This window comes from Oncorhynchus mykiss, chromosome 2, assembly GCF_057628025.1.
Source record: "Oncorhynchus mykiss isolate SJ-2025 chromosome 2, ASM5762802v1, whole genome shotgun sequence".
In the NCBI taxonomy this organism is placed as follows: domain Eukaryota; kingdom Metazoa; phylum Chordata; class Actinopteri; order Salmoniformes; family Salmonidae; genus Oncorhynchus; species Oncorhynchus mykiss.
The window spans coordinates 9,924,894-9,945,320 of NC_143023.1; the positions used below are offsets into that span (position 1 = coordinate 9,924,894).

General features: G+C 44.9%; 1 protein-coding gene across 2 annotated transcripts in view; it reads right to left on the reverse strand.

The window, feature by feature from the left end:
- Positions 1-245: 245 nt before the first annotated feature.
- Positions 246-20,427, reverse strand: part of LOC118944776 (rap guanine nucleotide exchange factor 5) — a 67,469-nt gene continuing 47,287 nt past the window's right edge. Inside the window, exons 5-18 of one of the 2 annotated variants that reach the window (XM_090216447.1) lie at positions 17,397-17,544; positions 17,085-17,182; positions 13,311-13,341; positions 11,814-11,892; positions 11,066-11,215; positions 9,773-9,870; positions 9,406-9,528; positions 9,005-9,183; positions 8,601-8,691; positions 4,545-4,595; positions 4,035-4,122; positions 3,016-3,080; positions 2,810-2,864; positions 246-1,550 (exon numbers count right to left, since the gene is read on the reverse strand). In XM_090216447.1, coding sequence (XP_090072573.1) covers positions 1,432-1,550; positions 2,810-2,864; positions 3,016-3,080; positions 4,035-4,122; positions 4,545-4,595; positions 8,601-8,691; positions 9,005-9,183; positions 9,406-9,528; positions 9,773-9,870; positions 11,066-11,215; positions 11,814-11,892; positions 13,311-13,341; positions 17,085-17,182; positions 17,397-17,544 — 1,375 coding nt within the window. In that variant the 3' untranslated portion in view covers positions 246-1,431. Of the gene's footprint in view, positions 1,551-2,809; positions 2,865-3,015; positions 3,081-4,034; positions 4,123-4,544; positions 4,596-8,600; positions 8,692-9,004; positions 9,184-9,405; positions 9,529-9,772; positions 9,871-11,065; positions 11,216-11,813; positions 11,893-13,310; positions 13,342-15,617; positions 15,789-17,084; positions 17,183-17,396; positions 17,545-20,427 lie in introns of those variants that run through there. The other variant, XM_090216445.1, reaches the window with a different exon arrangement.

A 20,427-nucleotide genomic window follows, 5' to 3' on the forward strand; every position in this document is an offset into this window, starting at 1 on the left:
CTGTAACAGCACCCTTCTGCTGTTGAGAATGGTTTATTACATTATCTATACCTGTAACATAACCCTTCTACTGTTGAGGATGGTTTATTACATTATCTATAACTGTAACAGCACCCTTCTGCTGTCGAGGATGGTTTATTACCTCACACTTTACTCTGAAATATTTTGAATGATCTTTTTTTCAGTATTTGGAAGTGACATTTATGCAACACACACACACACACACACACACACACACACCACACTTTTCAATATTGTTGTTTAAATCCATTTAGCTTAACAGCAGTCTAGTGTGTGGTGGTCATGCACTGGAGGTCTGTCAAGTGTAGTGTCCTGGTGTTCAAGTCCCCAGAAGGTTGATGCTTTCATTCATTGTGTGTAGATAGATAATCAGGGAGTGGTCACCTGTTTGGAAGCAGATAACAACAACCTGAAGCTATCAATACAGAGTGACTGAAGCAGGGTCCATATTCATAAAGAGTCTCAGAGTAGGATCACTGGTGTAGTGGAGGGTAAACGCAATGTACCCACATTTTTGGGGGAGGGTCCCAGCAATGTACCCACCTTTTTGGGGGAGGCCCCAGCAATGTACCCACATTTTTGGGGGAGGGCCCCAGCAATGTACCCACCTTTTTGGGGGAGGGACCCAACAATGTAACTGCCTTTTTGGGGGGAGGGCCCCAGCAATGTAACCACCTTTTTGGGGGAGGGACCCAACAATGTAACCACCTTTTTGGGGGGAGAGCCCCAACAATGTACCCACCTTTTTGGGGGGAGGGCCCCAACAATGTACCCACATTTTGCAGAAAAATGCATTAAAAGAATAGGAAGCATTACTTTTTTCACTGCGACCAGCAATCCAAGTTTATCCACCTATTTATCTACCAGGACATCACTGAGTAGGAGTGCTGATCTAGGTCCCTGTCCATTCATTATGAACCAAAAGGCTAAACAAATCCTAGATCAGCACTCCTACTCTGGGATCCTTTGATCAATACGGGTCCAGATCTATTTGTTAAACTGAGAAGCTCTTTGGTTACCTCTGCTCCATCGTTGCTCAGTATTCCAGTATGCCTTTTGGCGCCATCTAGTGGTTGGCCAGCGCCACACAGTCATCTCTCTGTTGGCTCTGGCCAACCCTAACCCTCTGGCTTTTGTTCCAGTCCTGCATTAACCCACCTAATTCAACTCATCAAGTCCTGCTGTGTGAGCAGCTGATTAATAGAATCCTGTGTGTGTGTGTGTGTGTGTGTGTGTGTGTGTGTGTGTGTGTGTGTGTGTGTGTTAGAGCTGGGCTCTGTAGAGTTGGCCAACCCATGTCTCTCTATGAGTCCTGAGAGGTGTTTCCAGAGACTAGTTGGTACCCTTCTCCTTGGTGGTCTGACTTCGAGGGGTGGAGGGAGGCAGGCTCAGAGAGTGTATGTGGTCTATCTACACACGGGGTTCCAGTCTGTGGGACAGTTCAAACAGAGTCTGCTGATTGTCAATGACGTGAAGGTAGTCGACATAGGCCTGCACCTCCGGACTGCTCTTCTGGGGCATCCCGTTCCCTAGGAGGTAAACCACACAGTAAATACACACACACACACACACACACACACACACACACACACACACACACACACACACACACACACACACACACACACACACAGAGAATTATCCATGACAGAAGATAGTTGTTGGTACACAGTCTTCATTACTGTGAGTGGCTGTGTAGCGTAGGGGGTTCTCAGCATTAATGACTCAATCAATTTACTATAGTAACATATAATGTTGTTATTGATGAACTGTTGATCTAATTGGATACTGTTATTCTGCTGACTGCTGTAGTTGAGTCATCTTTACTGTACAACAACTGTAGAAAGTCAACACTGTGACCTGTCTACTGTGTTATAGTGGATGACTGTAGAAAGTCAACACTGTGACCTGTCTACTGTGTTATAGTGGCTGACTGTAGAAAGTCAACACTGTGACCTGTCTACTGTGTTATAGTGGCTGACTGTAGAAAGTCAACACTGTGACCTGTCTACTGTGTTATAGTGGCTGACTGTAGAAAGTCAACACTGTGACCTGTCTACTGTGTTATAGTGGCTGACTGTAGAAAGTCAACACTGTGACCTGTCTACTGTGTTATAGTGGCTGACTGTAGAAAGTCAACACTGTGACCTGTCTACTGTGTTATAGTGGATGACTGTAGAAAGTCAACACTGTGACCTGTCTACTGTGTTATAGTGGATGACTGTAGAAAGTCAACACTGTGACCTGTCTACTGTGTTATAGTGGCTGACTGTAGAAAAAATCAACACTGTGACCTGTCTACTGTGTTATAGTGGCTGACTGTAGAAAGTCAACACTGTGACCTGTCTACTGTGTTATAGTGGCTGACTGTAGAATGTCAACACTGTGACCTGTCTACTGTGTTATAGTGGATGACTGTACAAAGTCAACACTGTGACCTGTCTACTGTGTTATAGTGGCTGACTGTAGAAAGTCAACACTGTGACCTGTCTACTGTGTTATAGTGGCTGACTGTAGAAAGTCAACACTGTGACCTGTCTACTGTGTTATAGTGTATGACTGTAGAAAGTCAACACTGTGACCTGTTTACTGTGTTATAGTGGCTGACTGTAGAAAGTCAACACTGTGACCTGTCTACTGTGTGTCAGTAATGACATGAGTATGGAGGTTCAAGGATAGCTCATCAAAGTTGATGGTCATTGCTGATCTAAGACTGTGTGAGAGTAAGACCACACACACACTCACACACACACACACACACACACACACACACACACACTTCACCCACCCATGTGATCCTCCTGACAGTGTCTGATGAGACGCACCGTGTCGGCTATCATGTGCTGCAAGAAGAGATGGACACCATACACATCAAATACACATCCATCACATATTTTAGATGACCTGGTTTCTGCGTTATAGACTGTCTACAGTTGAAGAAACACTGGGTGCACTGACATGTTCAACCCCTTCCGTCATACTGGAGCGACTTACCAGCTTCTCAAAATTCACCAGGTTATCGAGAAACGTTTTGTTGCCCTCGTGAATGAAAGTGATGTCTAAGAGAAAGGGAACAATGTAGCAGAGTTCAAATATGGAGTGCTAGTTCGTCGATCCTGATTTAAGTTCAGCTCACAATATTTCTGTCTGCATTACAGACCACTGCAGGGTTCAGGAGGCAGTGATGACAGTAACATTACAGACCACTGCAGGGTTCAGGAGGCAGTGGTGACAGTAACATTACAGACCACTGCAGGGTTCAGGAGGCAGTGATGACAGTAAGATTACAGACCACTGCAGGGTTCAGGAGGCAGTGATGACAGTAACATTACAGACCACTGCAGGGTTCAGGAGGCAGTGATGACAGTAACATTACAGACCACTGCAGGGTTCAGGAGGCAGTGATGACAGTAACATTACAGACCACTGCAGGGTTCAGGAGGCAGTGATGACAGTAACATTACAGACCACTGCAGGGTTCAGGAGGCAGTGATGACAGTAACATTACAGACCACTGCAGGGTTCAGGAGGCAGTGATGACAGTAACATTACAGACCACTGCAGGGTTCAGGAGGCAGTGATGACAGTAACATTACAGACCACTGCAGGGTTCAGGAGGCAGTGGTGACAGTAACATTACAGACCACTGCAGGGTTCAGGAGGCAGTGATGACAGTAAGATTACAGACCATTGCAGGGTTCAGGAGGCAGTGATGACAGTAACATTACAGACCACTGCAGGGTTCAGGAGGCAGTGATGACAGTAACATTACAGACCATTGCAGGGTTCAGGAGGCAGTGGTGACAGTAACATTACAGACCACTGCAGGGTTCAGGAGGCAGTGATGACAGTAAGATTACAGACCACTGCAGGGTTCAGGAGGCATTGATGACAGTAAGATTACAGACCACTGCAGGGTTCAGGAGGCAGTGATGACAGTAACATTACAGACCACTGCAGGGTTCAGGAGGCAGTGATGACAGTAACATGCAGTGTTTTCTGAGTCTAGGCACCTTTCAGTAGCAGAGGAAGGAAAGGGATCTTGGGCGTCTTGGTCTTCTTGAAAGCGTCCCTGTAGGCTTTGTGGTTGAGAGAGGGGTCCTGTGAAGACATGTTGAGACAGATGTGATGTGTGACGCTTGTCTTTGGGGAGAAACGTGGTCTGTTGCGTCCCAAATGCCAACATCTTCCCTATATAGTGAATACTTATGACCAGGGCCCATAGGGATCAGGTCAAAAGGAGTGCACTATGTAAGGCATATGGTGCCTTTTGGGACTCGAACATGTGCACTACAGAAGCCCTCACAACCCCTTAACATCTGTTACTATGTCCCAAGATGACCAGAACTAGTGATAATTAATAAAGCCTCCTGCTTTTATTAACTCAACAGTGAAAACATGTAGCCTATTTAATGACCAGATGACCCAATATGTTCCTAGTACTAAACGTACAACACATAATTCCATGTATAGTCCCATTCATTATTACAGGATCTCTACACAATAAAACATAATGAACTTACTGTCAACATCTCCAGTTCCAAAAACAGTTTTTTGAATTTTCCTGGAACTTTCTGATGGAAAGAAAAACAGGTTTAGTTGCCACAACATTTACTGGGTCGACTCAGACCTCCTCCTTGTCCTGTGAAACAGTGTGCACACCCTCCTCCCTCATACAATATTATTACCACCAGAAATAACAATCCCTGTAGCGACCCTGTGTTTATAACCGTGGATATCCACTTTGTCGACCACCAAGGACGAGCTCACTCTCCCTGCTTGTCTCATTACGCTACAATCAGAGCTGGCAGCAGACAATGATCAGCTAAGGGGAAATCAGATTTCTAACAGTTTGATGCTATATTTATAATTGTATTAAATATTTGCAATGAATTTTCTACCAGTGGAGGCTGCTGAGGGGAGGACGGCTCATAACAATAGCCAGGAACGGAGAACATGGAATGTTGTCAAACACATGGAAATCATACATTTGATACCATCCCACTAATTCTGCTCCAGCCATTACCGTAAGCCCGTCCTCCACAATTAAGGTGCCACCAACCTCCTGTGTTTTCCACCAACAGGTTTCTGTGCCAATGCACCACACACAACCAATATGAAATGCATAAATGCATACTGCTTACTGACTGAGCGTTTATCATCATGGATTGTGTTTTCAACTCCACAATCAAGTAGAGAATGTCTATCTGACAGAGAATACATCCCCGCTACCTTGTAGACTTACTCAGTATCGAAGGCTTGGCTTCACAATCTACGAATGTCCTTCAACTTTATGCTGTTTTGTAACAGATGTCGCTTTCCATTGATGAATGGCCGTTGCACAGTTAAGATGCTGGAACTACACTGAGTGTACAAAACAATAGGAACTGCCCTTCCCATGATATAGACTGACCAGGTGAATCCAGTTGAAAGCTATGATCCCTTATTTATGTCACATGTTAAATCCACTTCAATCAGAGTAGATGAAGGGGAGGAGACAGGTTAAAGAAGGAGTTTTAAGCCATGAGACAATTGAGACATGGATTGTGTATGTTCCATTCAGAGGGTTAATGGGCAAGACAAAATATATTTAAGTGCCTTTGAATAGGGTATGGTAGTAGGTGCCAGGCGCACCAGTTTGTGTGTCAAGAACTGCAATGCTTCTGGGTTTTCACAATCAACGGTTTCCTGTGTGTATCAAGAATGGTCTACCATCCAAAGGACATCCAGCCAACTTGACACAACTGCGGGAAGCATTGGAGTCAACATGGGCCAGCATCCCTGTGGAACGCTTTGGACACCTTGTAGACTCCATACCCCGACAAATTGAGTCTGTTCTGAGGGCAAAATTGGGTGCAACCCAATACTAGGAAGGTGTTCCTAATGTTTTGTACACTGGGTGTATAGTGGAGTGGATGGATGTGAGCAGGTAGCCTACAGGAGACTTTTGAAGTAGCGTTTTCAGACGGAAACATTGCGACTAGATTTAGGCGTTAGCTTCTAGGTCTAGAAATAGATGGGAAAGGAGGCCGAACGCGTGTTCAGTTTCCCTGAATAACTGGGCCTGCTGGGAGCACAGGCCTACGTGAAGAAGACTTAGGAGAATGATGATCAGCATCAGAAGTAAAAATCCAGCCAGACTGGCCTGCTACTGTGCCTTTTCTAGAATCTGTCCAGAGTAGACCCATAACTGATCCATGGAATGAAACATTCAAATAACACAGCTTTTGAGCCATTATTCAAATGGCATTTTCAGTTTACAGCCTAGAGTAGAACTGTACTCAATTGAATACAGTGATGCAACTTTTCATTGTATTATGGTGTAGTAGGGTCCAGTAATCTAGGTAGGATAACTGTATTGTCCCTTAACAAGATCAATAGGGGAGCTTTTTGAGCTGCATCTTTCATGTCTTCACTGTTCTTTCATGAAGTAATGATGCCTCTCAGCTACTCTTCTATCGAGTGGATTTATATTGAACATGATTCATCTACTACTATAGTCACTATGAATAGAGGGCAGGTTAGACAGCTGAGTGGTAGACTATATATGATTCATCTACTACTATAGTCACTATGAATAGAGGGCAGGTTAGACAGCTGAGTGGTAGACTATATATGATTCATCTACTACTATAGTCACTATGAATAGAGGGCAGGTTAGACAGCTGAGTGGTAGACTATATATGATTCATCTACTACTATAGTCACTATGAATAGAGGGCAGGTTAGACAGCTGAGTGGTAGACTATATATGATTCATCTACTACTATAGTCACTATGAATAGAGGGCAGGTTAGACAGCTGAGTGGTAGACTATATATGATTCATCTACTACTATAGTCACTATGAATAGAGGGCAGGTTAGACAGCTGAGTGGTAGACTATATATGATTCATCTACTACTATAGTCACTATGAATAGAGGGCAGGTTAGACAGCTGAGTGGTAGACGACATTGACCTATGGTTTAGTAAGAGTGTAGAAAGGCATAGTGCATAAGGGAAGTACCAAAACACCTTGATATAGGAGAGGTGCATGCAAGCAGATGAGGAAACATGGCTATATGGAAGACATTATATAGTAAAACCTACAAAATGGTGAATGTAAATCAGGGAAAAAACTCACTACTCTCCTCTGTGGCCAATAAAAACACCCTACCCTCCTCTGTGGCCAATGAAAACACTCTACCCTCCCCTCTGCCCAATAAAAACACACTACCCTCCCCTCTGCCCAATAAAAACACACTACCCTCCCCTCTGTCCAATAAAAACACACTACCCTCCCCTGTGCCCAATAAAAACACCCTACCCTCCCCTCTGCCCAATAAAAACACACTCCCCTCCCCTCTGCCCAATAAAAACACACTACCCTCCCCTCTGCCCAATAAAAACACACTACCCTCCCCTCTGCCCAATAAAAACACACTACCCTCCCCTCTGCCCAATAAAAACACACTACCCTCCCCTCTGCCCAATAAAAACACACTACCCTCCCCTCTGCCCAATAAAAACACACTACCCTCCCCTCTGCCCAATAAAAACACACTACCCTCCCCTCTGCCCAATAAAAACACACTACCCTCCCCTCTGCCCAATAAAAAAACACTACCCTCCCCTCTGCCCAATAAAAACACACTACCCTCCCCTCTGCCCAATAAAAACACACTACCCTCCCCTCTGCCCAATAAAAACACACTACCCTCCCCTCTGCCCAATAAAAACACACTACCCTCCCCTCTGCCCAATAAAAACACACTACCCTCCCCTCTGTCCAATAAAAACACACTACCCTCCTCTGTGCCCAATAAAAACACCCTACCCTCCCCTCTGCCCAATAAAAACACACTACCCTCCCCTCTGCCCAATAAAAACACACTACCCTCCCCTCTGCTCAATAAAAACACACTACCCTCCCCTCTGCCCAATAAAAACACACAACCCTCCTTTGTGCCCAATAAAAACACACTACCCTCCCCTCTGCCCAATAAAAACACACTACTCTCCTCTGTGCCCAATAAAAACACACTACCCTCCCCTCTGCCCAATAAAAACACACTACCCTCCCCTCTGCCCAATAAAAACACACTACCCTCCCCTCTGCCCAATAAAAACACACTACCCTCCTCTGTGCCCAATAAAAACACACTACCCTCCCCTCTGCCCAATAAAAACACACTACCCTCCCCTCTGCCCAATAAAAACACACTACCCTCCTTTGTGCCCAATAAAAACACACTACCCTCCCCTCTGTCCAATAAAAACACACAACCCTCCCCTCTGCCCAATAAAAACACACTACCCTCCCCTCTGCCCAATAAAAACACACTACCCTCCCCTCTGCCCAATAAAAACACACTACCCTCCCCTCTGCCCAATAAAAACACACTACCCTCCCCTGTGCCAAAGAAATCTCAAATAAAATAATCCTCAAAGCAACAACAAAAAGTTTGACAACTCTCTCCTATTTTGATCTAAACAGTACATTTCAAACTGTCCCTTGGCAAAAGACAATCAAGACCAGTTTATCTGAAAAGCTTAAAAGACATCATAGTCACACATACAGAAGCAGACAAACACTGACCTCCCAGGTCTGACTGAGGCGGCTAACTGCTGCGGTGTTCAGACCCATAACGATGGCAAAGAAAGAGTTGAGGTTCCTCTGGGCTTTACAGCTGAGGAAATAAAGAGTGACACACTGTTAACACCAGCTTCATACAGTGATGATACAGAAATACAAACTGTAATTCCTCACTAAACCACAGGAGGGGGCATCCTTTCCATGCAGACCTCACTATAATAGAGTGTTATGCAGAGTTCTGTCGTTGAAGTATTGGGCCCTTAGTGAAATGGACCAATCATACTGCTCTACTTCTGTAGAAGAAGACATTACATTTTGAGGATGTAACAACTCTGCTCTAAATGCTGGAGCCCACTATGTTGTGTCAGAGAAGAGAAGAGAAGAGAAGAGAAGAGAAGAGAGCTCACTGGGCAGCGATTTTGATGAACTTCTTGATGAGCTGGACTCTGTTGCAGAGCGTAGGACACATCAGGACTTCTGTCATCACCCACAGCTGTACCTCATTGCAGCGCTGCAGCAGCAGCTCCAGCGCCACCGTGTGGCCGCTGCTGGCATGACGGCTGAACGTGAAGTACACCAGCTCTTGCTGTAGTGGAGAGAGACAGGACAGGACACGGGTGAGCTTGTAGAAAGCTTTGAATCACTAATATCTTTAACTGTATCCTAAATGGCACCCTATTCCCTTTATAGCGCACTACTTTTGACCAGAGCTCTATGGGCCCTGGTAAAAAGGTGCACTATAGTGAATCGGGTGCCAACTGGGACGCATGCATAGTGTCGGTGATGGACTAAAGATGATGTCACGGACCTCATGTATTGAGTTGAAGACACTCCAGTCAAAGTTTGTAAGGGTGACAGCCACGTCCCATGTGTTCATACTCAGCATGCGAGCTGACCTCTGTTGTAGCTCTGCGTTGTCTGTGAACGGGCTCTGAGAGGAGAAAGGAATATGTTATGTTCTGTTGGGGCATGTAAGAACATGTTATTTTCTGATGTGATATGACCCTGTGGGATATAGGCTGGAAGCATATGCAGTAGGAATCAGGAATATAATGTGATAAACCAAATGCAGAAGTAGCTTGATAGGAGGCCTGAGGACTGTCATCTCTGCTCGATTCATTCACATTGTAGCCTGCTGAGGAACTGCATTGAAGTGGACTCATTGTGATTCCTACCATGACTTCACTCAGGTCCTTTCTGCACACGTGCAGCCTCCCCACTGCTGTCAGCGAATCAGAGTAGAGCCTGTCCTGAGGCTTCAGGAGGAGTTTCTCTGGAGAGAGGAAGCATCACACACAGCACAGCCATTATAAATATGTCAGCCAGCGTGACACCTGCTATCTGGGGTAGATAAGCGTCCCAGTGGAGGGTTGGTTCTGTTCTACATGAGTCAGTTAGTGTAGGGTTGGTTCTGTTCTACTGTAGTCAGTCAGTGTAGGGTTGGTTCTGTTCTACAGTAGTCAGTCAGTGTAGGGTTGGTTCTGTTCTACTGTAGTTAGTCAGTGTAGGGTTAGTTCTGTTCTACAGTAGTCAGTCAGTGTAGGGTTGGTTCTGTTCTACAGGAGTCAGTGAGTGTAGGGCTTGTTCTGTTCTACAGTAGTAGAACAGAACCAGTAGATTTCATATGATTTCGAAAAGCAGGCGGTCAGACAGACAGACCATTGAAACTCTGGTGAATCCACATGTGTTAAGTTGTGGTTAGTTACCTCCACGGTAGGTGTGTTGTGTTGTATTAGGTATGGTTAGCTTAGGGTTAGATTAGATATCTCCAGGGTAGGTGACAGTCAGCAGGACCAGCTCCCCCAGTGTGTTGTGTATGGTTAGGTTAGGGTTAGATTAGATTAGATACCTCCAGGGTACGTGACAACCAGCAGGACAATTACCTCCAGTGTGTTGTGTATGGTTAGGTTAGGGTTAGATTAGATCCCTCCATGGTAGGTGACAACCAGCAGGGCCAGCTCCCCCAGTGTGTTGTGTATGGTTAGGTTAGGGTTAGATTAGATACCTCCACAGTAGGTGACAGTCAGCAGAACCAGCTCCTCCAGTGTGTTGTGTATGGTTAGGTTAGGGTTAGATTAGATCCCTCCAGGGTAGGTGACAGTCAGCAGGACCAGCTCCCCCAGTGTGTTGTGTTGTATTAGGTATGGTTAGCTTAGGGTTAGATTAGACACCTCCAGGGTAGGTGACAGTCAGCAGGACCAGCTCCCCCAGTGTGTTGTGTATGGTTAGGTTAGGGTTAGACTAGATCCCTCCAGGGTAGGTGACAGTCAGCAGGACCAGCTCCCCCAGTGTGTTGTGTATGGTTAGGTATGGTTAGCTTAGGGTTAGATTAGACACCTCCAGGGTAGGTGTATGGTTAGGTTAGGGTTAGACTAGATTAGATACCTCCATGGTAGGTGACAGTCAGCAGGACCAGCTCCCCCAGTGTGTTGTGTATGGTTGGGTTAGGGTTAGATTAGATTAGATACCTCCAGGGTAGGTGACAGCCAGCAGGACCAGCTCCTCCAGGGGGACATCCAGTCTCTCAGCCACCTCCTGCAGCAGCCCCTGGGCCACAACACTGGCCAGGCTCCTCACACTCAGATATGAGTCCATGCTCACGTACACATGACACAACACTGAGGAGGGAGAGGAAGGAAGGAACCAGAGACAGAGAGAAAGAGAACACTGTTTATCCATAGAAGTAGAATGAATAGAATGGAGTTGGAACTACTGACCATAGCAATTTGAATGGTCAACTCATGGGTGTTCTCAAATGGCTAACCTGATACATAGAGTGGTACATGAGGTGATGTGTGTGAAGAGGCTGGACAGACTGAGACTTTTCTGAACAATGAAATTCCCAATGCTTTCATGTTCAATGATGTCATAATTCACATGCATCACCTCATGTACTGACATCATTGAACATGAAAGCATTGGGAATATCATTGTTCAGAAAAGTCTCATTCTGCCCAGCCTCAAGGATTCCCATTGTTACTCTGTCTCCTCACAGTGCTTGCTACCTTAAAAAGAATGGCTCTGAGATGCTCTATACAGAACGTCATCAGCCGACACAAACTGTGGAAACAATGCATGCTGGGAGGAATGTAGGAAGAAGAAATACAAAGACAGGGGCTGCATCCCAAATGGCCATAGAGCCCTGCTCAAAAGTGGTGCACTATATAGGGAATAGGGTGCCATTTGGGAAGCAGACAGATTTGAGGATCGACTCACCTTCCCTGGTCTCCCTTTGTGTTCCTCTGGTCGGGAGCACGTTCTCTTTCAGGCTCAGCTGATGGGAAAGAGCTTTGCTCTAAATGCAGGGACATACAGAGATTTCAGAACACATTCATACTGTGTGAGAAAACATTCTAACTCTTTTGGACTCTTGTGGTTTCTACAGGAAACAAGAGGACAATAGTATTTAATGACCCAAACTGTTGTAAACAGGCTTTAAGGAAACCTGGCTATTCAAATGTAAACACAGCAGGGATCCTCAACTAGATTCAGCCACGAGCCCATTTTTTTATTGACGGGATGATCAGGGGGCCAGAACATAATTACAAATCATTTGTAGACTGCAAATTGACCGCAAGAAGCCCCAAACAGATATAATATTTTACTAAAACATCATTTCAAATCTGGTTTACATTTGTATTCAATCACATGAATGTATTCATCTCTATTATGCATGGAAGCACTTTCTAACAGGTTTACAAAATGAAAAACCAGCTGATTTGCTGGAGTTTTAAGTCAGAAAACTTGGGGGCCAAATAAAATGGCCTGTGGGCCACCAGCTGGGAAACCCTGTCCAACAATGATGGGCTCGTGGTAATGGCTGGAGTGGAATAAGTGGAATGGTATCAAGTACAGTGTTAATCTGCTAAATTGTCACGCCCTGGTCGAAGTATTTTGTGTTTATTTTCATTTATTTGGTCAGGCCAGGGTGTGGCATGGGTTTTTGTATGTGGTGTGTTGGGTTTGTAGCTTAGTGGGGTGTTCTAGGGAGGTCTATGGCTGTCTGAAGTTGTTCTCAATCAGAGGCAGGTGTTTATCGTTGTCTCTGATTGGGAACCATATTTAGGCAGCCATATTCTTTGGGTGTTTCGTGGGTGATTGTCCTGATGTCCTTGTTCTGTGTTAGTTTACACAAGTATAGGCTGTTTCGGTTTTCGTTACGTTTATTGTTTGTGTTTAGTGTGTTCGTCATTAAACATGAATCGTAATCTACACGCCGCATTTTGGTCCGACTCTCCTTCACACCTAGAAAACCGTTACAGAAATTGTAATTATTTCACTAATATGGCCTATTTATTGCCTTACCTCCTCACGCCATTTGCACACACTGTATATAGACTTGTTTTTTTCTATTGTGTTATTGACTGTACGCTTGTTTATTCCATGTGTAACTCTGTTGTTTGTGTCGCACAGTTTTCTTTATCTTGGCCAGGTCGCAGTTGTAAATGAGAACTTGTTCTCAACTAGCCTACCTAGTTAAATAAAGGTGTTCTCAACTAGCCTACCTGGTTAAATAAAGGTGAAATAAAATTAAAAATAAAAACATCCAACACATGGTTTCCATGGTTTCCATGTGTTTGATGCTATTCCATTCACTGTCCTCCCCTCAGCAGCCTCCTGTGAGTCATATAATAGCTCCATTACCTCTCATGCAGTTTGGCCTCTTACCTTTCTGTAGGGTGAATACTCATCTCATGTAGTTTGGCCTCTTACCTTTCTGTGGGGTGAATACTCCTCCGCTGTACTGGAGAGAGAAACAAAATCAAACAATTAGACCATGAGACATGAACCATTTCAATCAACTAGTAACCTGGTAGTACTGTGATTTTACATCAATCAACTAGATTAGTCAAGGTTAGGTGACATGAGTCATGGTCCTGATTAAAGGTGCAATATGTAGAAATCGGTCCACCATTTCCTGGTTGCTAACGTTCAAAGAGTTTCCCTAATTTCAGTCTATGTGACAAAACAAGCGATGTATAGTGTAGAGAATCATTGTACCATCTAAACCGCTGTGGAATATATTTAAATAACCAAAAATATAGTATTTTCAGCTGTTTGAAGCTGCTGTACAAAACCCAAAGGAAGACGCGGAAACTAATCTCATGAACGGGAAGCATAGAAATGATTTACCACCCCTTAGACTTGCTTTCAATTATAATAACAGATCTATAACTCACATTTCTATGTGAATTTGGTTGGGAGGGAGTAGGTGAGGAGAAGGAAGGGAGGAGGGAGGAGGGTTGACATGGGATGTGTTCCACTCGATGGACACCATGTTCTATATTCTGGGTGTTCTTGGATGTGTGCGTTTGTCAACAAGGAAGGAATCCTCAACGCTATTGGCAATAAGAGAACCAACAGTAGAAACGGAACAACAGACCTCACTGTCACAACTTGTGCTTTCCCAGATATTCTTCCTACGTGTCTCTGAGTTCCTCTCCCTCTGTCTCAGGGGTCTGAGACCCCAACAGCACAACAACACATACCCCAACGGGACAACAACACAGCCCCAAACAGGACAACAACACAGCCCAAAACAGGGACAACAACACAGCCCCAAGCAGGGACAACAACACAGCCCCAAACAGGGACAACACAGCCCCAAACAGGGACAACAACACAGCCCCAAACAGGGACAACAACACAGCCCCAAACAGGGACAACAACACAGCATCAAACAGCACAACAACACAGCCCCAAACAACACAATAACACAGCCCCAAACAGCACAACAACAACACATCCCCAATCATGACAACAACACAGCCCCAAACAGCACAACAACAAAGCCCCAAACAGCACAACAACACAGCCCCAAACAGCACAACAACACAGCCCCAAACAGCACAACAACACAGCCCCAAACAGTACAACAACATAGCCCCAAACAGTACAACAACACAGCCCCAAACAGGGACAACAACACAGCATCAAACAGCACAACAACACAGCCCCAAACAACACAATAACACAGCCCCAAACAGCACAACAACAACACATCCCCAATCATGACAACAACACAGCCCCAAACAGCACAACAACAAAGCCCCAAACAGCACAACAACACAGCCCCAAACAGCACAACAACACAGCCCCAAACAGCACAACAACACAGCCCCAAACAGTACAACAACATAGCCCCAAATAGTACAACAACACAGCCCCAAACAGGGACAACACAGCATCAAACAGCACAACAACACAGCCCCAAACAACACAATAACACAGCCCCAAACAGCACAACAACAACACATCCCCAATCATGACAACAACACAGCCCCAAACAGCACAACAACACAGCCCCAAACAGTACAACAACACAGCCCCAAACAGTACAACAACACAGCCCCAAACAGGGACAACAACACAGCATCAAACAGCACAACAACACAGCCCCAAACAACACAATAACACAGCCCCAAACAGCACAACAACAACACATCCCCAATCATGACAACAACACAGCCCCAAACAGCACAACAACACAGCCCCAAACAGTACAACAACATAGCCCCAAACAGTACAACAACACAGCCCCAAACAGGGACAACAACACAGCATCAAACAGCACAACAACACAGCCCCAAACAACACAATAACACAGCCCCAAACAGCACAACAACAACACATCCCCAATCATGACAACAACACAGCCCCAAACAGCACAACAACAAAGCCCCAAACAGTACAACAACACAACCCCTTTACAGGCCAATAGGGAGTAGGGTGATAGGCCTATAGGGCTTTGGTCAGAATTAGTGCACTATACAGGGGAAATGGTGCCATTTGATATGCACACAAAGTCACATTTCCTGTTTATCAGCTACATGTTTGGAATACACACTTAGGAAAAATAATCCACGCATACATTACACATAAATACACTATATATACAAAAGTATGTGGACACCCCTTCAAATTAGTGCATTCAGCTATTTCAGCCACACCTGTTGCTGACAAGTGTATAAAATTGAGCACACAGCCATTTCCATAGACAAACATTGGCAGTAGAAATACCTTACTGAAGAGCTCAACATGGGGCCGTCATAGGATGCCACCATTCTAACAAGTCAGTTAGTTAAAATGTATGCCCTGCTAGAGCTGCCCTGGTCAACTGCTGTTGACTTGCTTGCAATAACTTGCTGTTATTGTGAAGTGGAAACATCTAGGAGCAACAATGGCTCAGCCGCGAAGTGGTAGGCCACACAACCTCACAGAACGCGTAGCTGTCACGCCCTGACCTTAGAGAGCCTTTTTATGTCTCTATTTGGTTTGGTCAGGGTGTGATTTGGGTGGGCATTCTATGTTCAGTTTTCTATGATTTTGTATTTATGTTTTGGCCGGGTATGGTTCTCAATCAGGGACAGCTGTCTATCGTTGTCTCTGATTGGGAATCATACTTAGGCAGCCTTTTTCCCTTCTGTCATTGTGGGAAGTTTACTTTTGTTAGTGGCACTATAGCCCTGTAAGCTTCACGGTTGTTTCTTTGTTTGTTGGCGACATTTTAAATGAAAGGAAAATGAACGCTCACCATGCTGCACTTTGGTCCACTTCTTTCGATGGCCGTGACAGTCGCTCTTAAAAATTGTCTGTCCTCGAATGCAACACTCACCACTGAGTTCCGAACTGCCTCTGGAAGCAATGGCAGCACAAGAGCTGGTCGTCGGGAGCTTCATGAAATGGGTTATCATGGCCAAGCAGCTGCACACAAGCCTAACATCACCATGTGTAATGCCAAGCATCGGCTGGAGTGTTGAAAAGCTCGCCGCCATTGGACTCTGGAGAAGTGGAAACACGTTCTCTGGAGCGATGAATCTGGCAGTCCATCTGGCAGTCCGACAGACTAATCTGGATTTGGCGGATTCCAGGAGAACGCTACCTGCCCCAATGCATAGTGTCAACTGTAAAGTTTGGTGGAGGACGAATAATGGTCTGGGGCTGTTTTGCATGGTTCAGGCTAGGCCACTTAGTTCCAATGAAGGATAATCTTAACGCTACATTATAGAATGACATTCTAGACGATACTGTGCTTCCAACTTTGTGGCAACGATTTGGGGAAGGCCCTTTCCTCTTTCAACATGATAATGCCCCAATGCACGAAGCGAGGTCCAAACAGAAATGGTTTGTCGAGATTGGTGTGGAAGAACTTGACTGGCCTGCACAGAGCCCTGACTTCAACCCATCGAACACCTTTCAGAAGAATTGGAACGCCGACTGTGAGCCAGGCCTAATCGCTCAGCATCAGTGCCCGACCTCACTAATGATTGTGTGGCTGAATGGAAGCAAGTCCCCGCAGCTATGTTCCGACATCTAGTGGAAAGCCTGGAGGCTTTTATAGCAGCAAAAGGGGGGGGGAGCAACTCCATTTTAATGCCCATGATTCTGTAATGAGATGTTCGACGAGCAGGTGTCCACATACTTTTGGTCATGTAGTGTAACTAATTCATCATATTATTCTATTATTCAATTTCTATGGCCACTCACTGTCTGCGATGCAGCCGCAGGAGTTTCTGCAGGTCCTTCTGCTCCTTCTCTAGAGTTGGATACTCATACAGGTCATCCAGGAGGAAACGATACAATGTCTGAAACACAAAGACATCTAATGTCTGTTTTCACCCTCCCGTATCATCATGATATCACTTATTTTAGGGTCATCTCACTGTCCCATATCCTTAGCCTGGCCCCACATTTGTCTTGCCAACTCCTTATAAATGACTAGAGTTTGAAAGAAAGCACAACAGATCTGGAAACAGGCTATGATATCCCTTCTTCTTCTCCTCCCTCGCTCCAGCATACCTTCATGAAGAGTTTAACATGCTCGTCTTCTCGTAGGAAGTCCCTGTACAGTGTTGTCCACTGTGTCACCAGGTGCAGGACCTGACGTTTCCTGTCCAGAACCTCCCTCCCTTCCTCTTTCCCCCGGTGGTGTCTCTTAGAACAATAGGTGGGCTTCGTGAGTTAAGGCATCAGCACAGCAGGAGAGAGGACTCTCAGTAGGCTTTGTGTGTATTGACATTAGCTTGGCCAACAGGATCAACACCACTATTTTTAATTTTTCCAAGTTGGAGGTGTATGTGTGTAGTGGGTTTAAGGGTGAGGTGTGTGTGTGTGTGTGTGTGTGTGTGTGTGTGTGTGTAGTACAGTCAGTAACTTTAGAGGTGGGTGGTGTACTGTAGTCTAGAGGTAAGGTACTGTAGTCTAGAGGTAAGGTACTGTAGTCTGGAGGTAAGGTACTGTAGTCTGGAGGTAAGGTACTGTAGTTTAGAGGTAAGGTACTGTAGTTTAGAGGTAAGGGTGGTGTACTGTAGTCTAGAGGTAAGGGCTGTGTAATGTAGTCTGGAGGTAAGGTACTGTAGTCCAGAGGTAAGGTACTGTAGTCTAGAGGTAAGGGCTGTGTACTGTAGTCTGGAGGTAAGGTACTGTAGTCTAGAGGTAAGGGTGGTGTACTGTAGTCTGGAGGTAAGGTACTGTAGTCTAGAGGTAAGGGTGGTGTACTGTAGTCTGGAGGTAAGGTACTGTAGTCTAGATGTAAGGGTGGTGTACTGTATTCTAGAGGTAAGGTACTGTAGTCTAGAGGTAAGGTAATGTAGTCTAGAGGTAAGGGTGGTGTACTGTATTCTAGAGGTAAGGTACTGTAGTCTAGAGGTAAGGTAATGTAGTCTAGAGGTAAGGGTGGTGAACTGTAGTTTAGAGGTAAGGTACTGTAGTCTAGAGGTAAGGTACTGTAGTCTAGAGGTAAGGTACTGTATTCTAGAGGTAAGGTACTGTATTCTAGAGGTAAGGGTGGTGTACTGTAGTTTAGAGGTAAGGTACTGTAGTCTAGAGGTAAGGGTGGTGTACTGTATTCTAGAGGTAAGGTACTGTAGTCTAGAGGTAAGGTACTGTAGTCTAGAAGTAAGGGTGGTGTACTGTAGTTCAGAGGTAAGGTACTGTAGTCTAGAGGTAAGGGTGGTGTACTGTAGTTCAGAGGTAAGGTACTGTAGTCTAGAGGTAAGGGTGGTGTACTGTAGTTTAGAGGTAAGGTTCTGTAGTCTAGAGGTAAGGGTGGTTTACTGTAGTTCAGAGGTAAGGTACTGTAGTCTAGAAGTAAGGGTGGTGTACTGTAGTTCAGAGGTAAGGTTCTGTAGTCTAGAGGTCAGGGTGGTGTACTGCAATTTAGAGGTAAGGTTCTGTAGTCTAGAGGTAAGGGTGGTGTACTGTAATTTAGAGGTAAGGTTCTGTAGTCTAGAGGTAAGGGTTGTGTACTGTAGTCTAGAGGTAAGGTACTGTAGTCTAGAGGTCAGGGTGGTGTACTGCAATTTAGAGGTAAGGTTCTGTAGTCTAGAGGTAAGGGTTGTGTACTGTAGTCTAGAGGTAAGGTTCTGTAGTCTAGAGGTAAGGGTGGTGTACTGTAGTTTAGAGGTAAGGTACTGTAGTCTAGAGGTAAGGTAACGTAGTCTAGAGGTAAGGGAGGTGTACTGTATTCTAGAGGTAAGGTACTGTAGTCTAGAGGTAAGGGTGGTGTACTGTAATTTAGAGGTAAGGTTCTGTAGTCTAGAGGTAAGGGTTGTGTACTGTAATTTAGAGGTAAGGTTCTGTAGTTTAGAGGTAAGGTACTGTAGTCTAGAGGTAAGGTACTGTAGTCTAGAGGTAAGGTTCTGTAGTCAAGAGGTAAGGTACTGTAGTCTAGAGGTAAGGTTCTGTAGTCTAGAGGTAAGGTTCTGTAGTCTAGAGGTAAGGTTTTGTAGTCTAGAGGTAAGGGTTGTGTACTGTAGTCTAGAGGTAAGGGTGATGTACTGTAGTTTAGAGGTAAGGTACTGTAGTTTAGAGGTAAGGTACTGTAGTCTGGAGGTAAGGTAATGTAGTTTAGAGGTAAGGGTGGTGTACTATATTCTAGAGGTAAGGTACTGTAGTCTAGAGGTAAGGTACTGTAGTCTAGAGGTAAGGTAATGTAGTCTAGAGGTAAGGGTGGTGAACTGTAGTTTAGAGGTAAGGTACTGTAGTCTAGAGGTAAGGGTGGTGTACTGTAGTTTAGAGGTAAGGTACTGTATTCTAGAGGTAAGGTACTGTAGTCTGGAGGTAAGGGTGGTGAACTGTAGTTTAGAGGTAAGGTACTGTAGTCTAGAGGTAAGGTACTGTAGTCTAGAGGTAAGGGTGGTGTACTGTAGTTTAGAGGTAAGGTACTGTAGTCTAGAGGTAAGGGTGGTGTACTGTATTCTAGAGGTAAGGTACTGTAGTCTAGAGGTAAGGTACTGTAGTCTAGAAGTAAGGGTGGTGTACTGTAGTTCAGAGGTAAGGTACTGTAGTCTAGAGGTAAGGGTGGTGTACTGTAGTTTAGAGGTAAGGTACTGTAGTCTAGAGGTAAGGTACTGTAGTCTAGAGGTAAGGGAGGTGTACTGTATTCTAGAGGTAAGGTACTGTAGTCTAGAGGTAAGGGTGGTGTACTGTAATTTAGAGGTAAGGTTCTGTAGTCAAGAGGTAAGGTACTGTAGTCTAGAGGTAAGGTTCTGTAGTCTAGAGGTAAGGTTCTGTAGTCTAGAGGTAAGGTTTTGTAGTCTAGAGGTAAGGGTTGTGTACTGTAGTCTAGAGGTAAGGGTGATGTACTGTAGTTTAGAGGTAAGGTACTGTAGTTTAGAGGTAAGGTACTGTAGTTTAGAGGTAAGGTAATGTAGTTTAGAGGTAAGGGTGGTGTACTATATTCTAGAGGTAAGGTACTGTAGTCTAGAGGTAAGGTACTGTAGTCTAGAGGTAAGGTAATGTAGTCTAGAGGTAAGGGTGGTGAACTGTAGTTTAGAGGTAAGGTACTGTAGTCTAGAGGTAAGGGTGGTGTACTGTAGTTTAGAGGTAA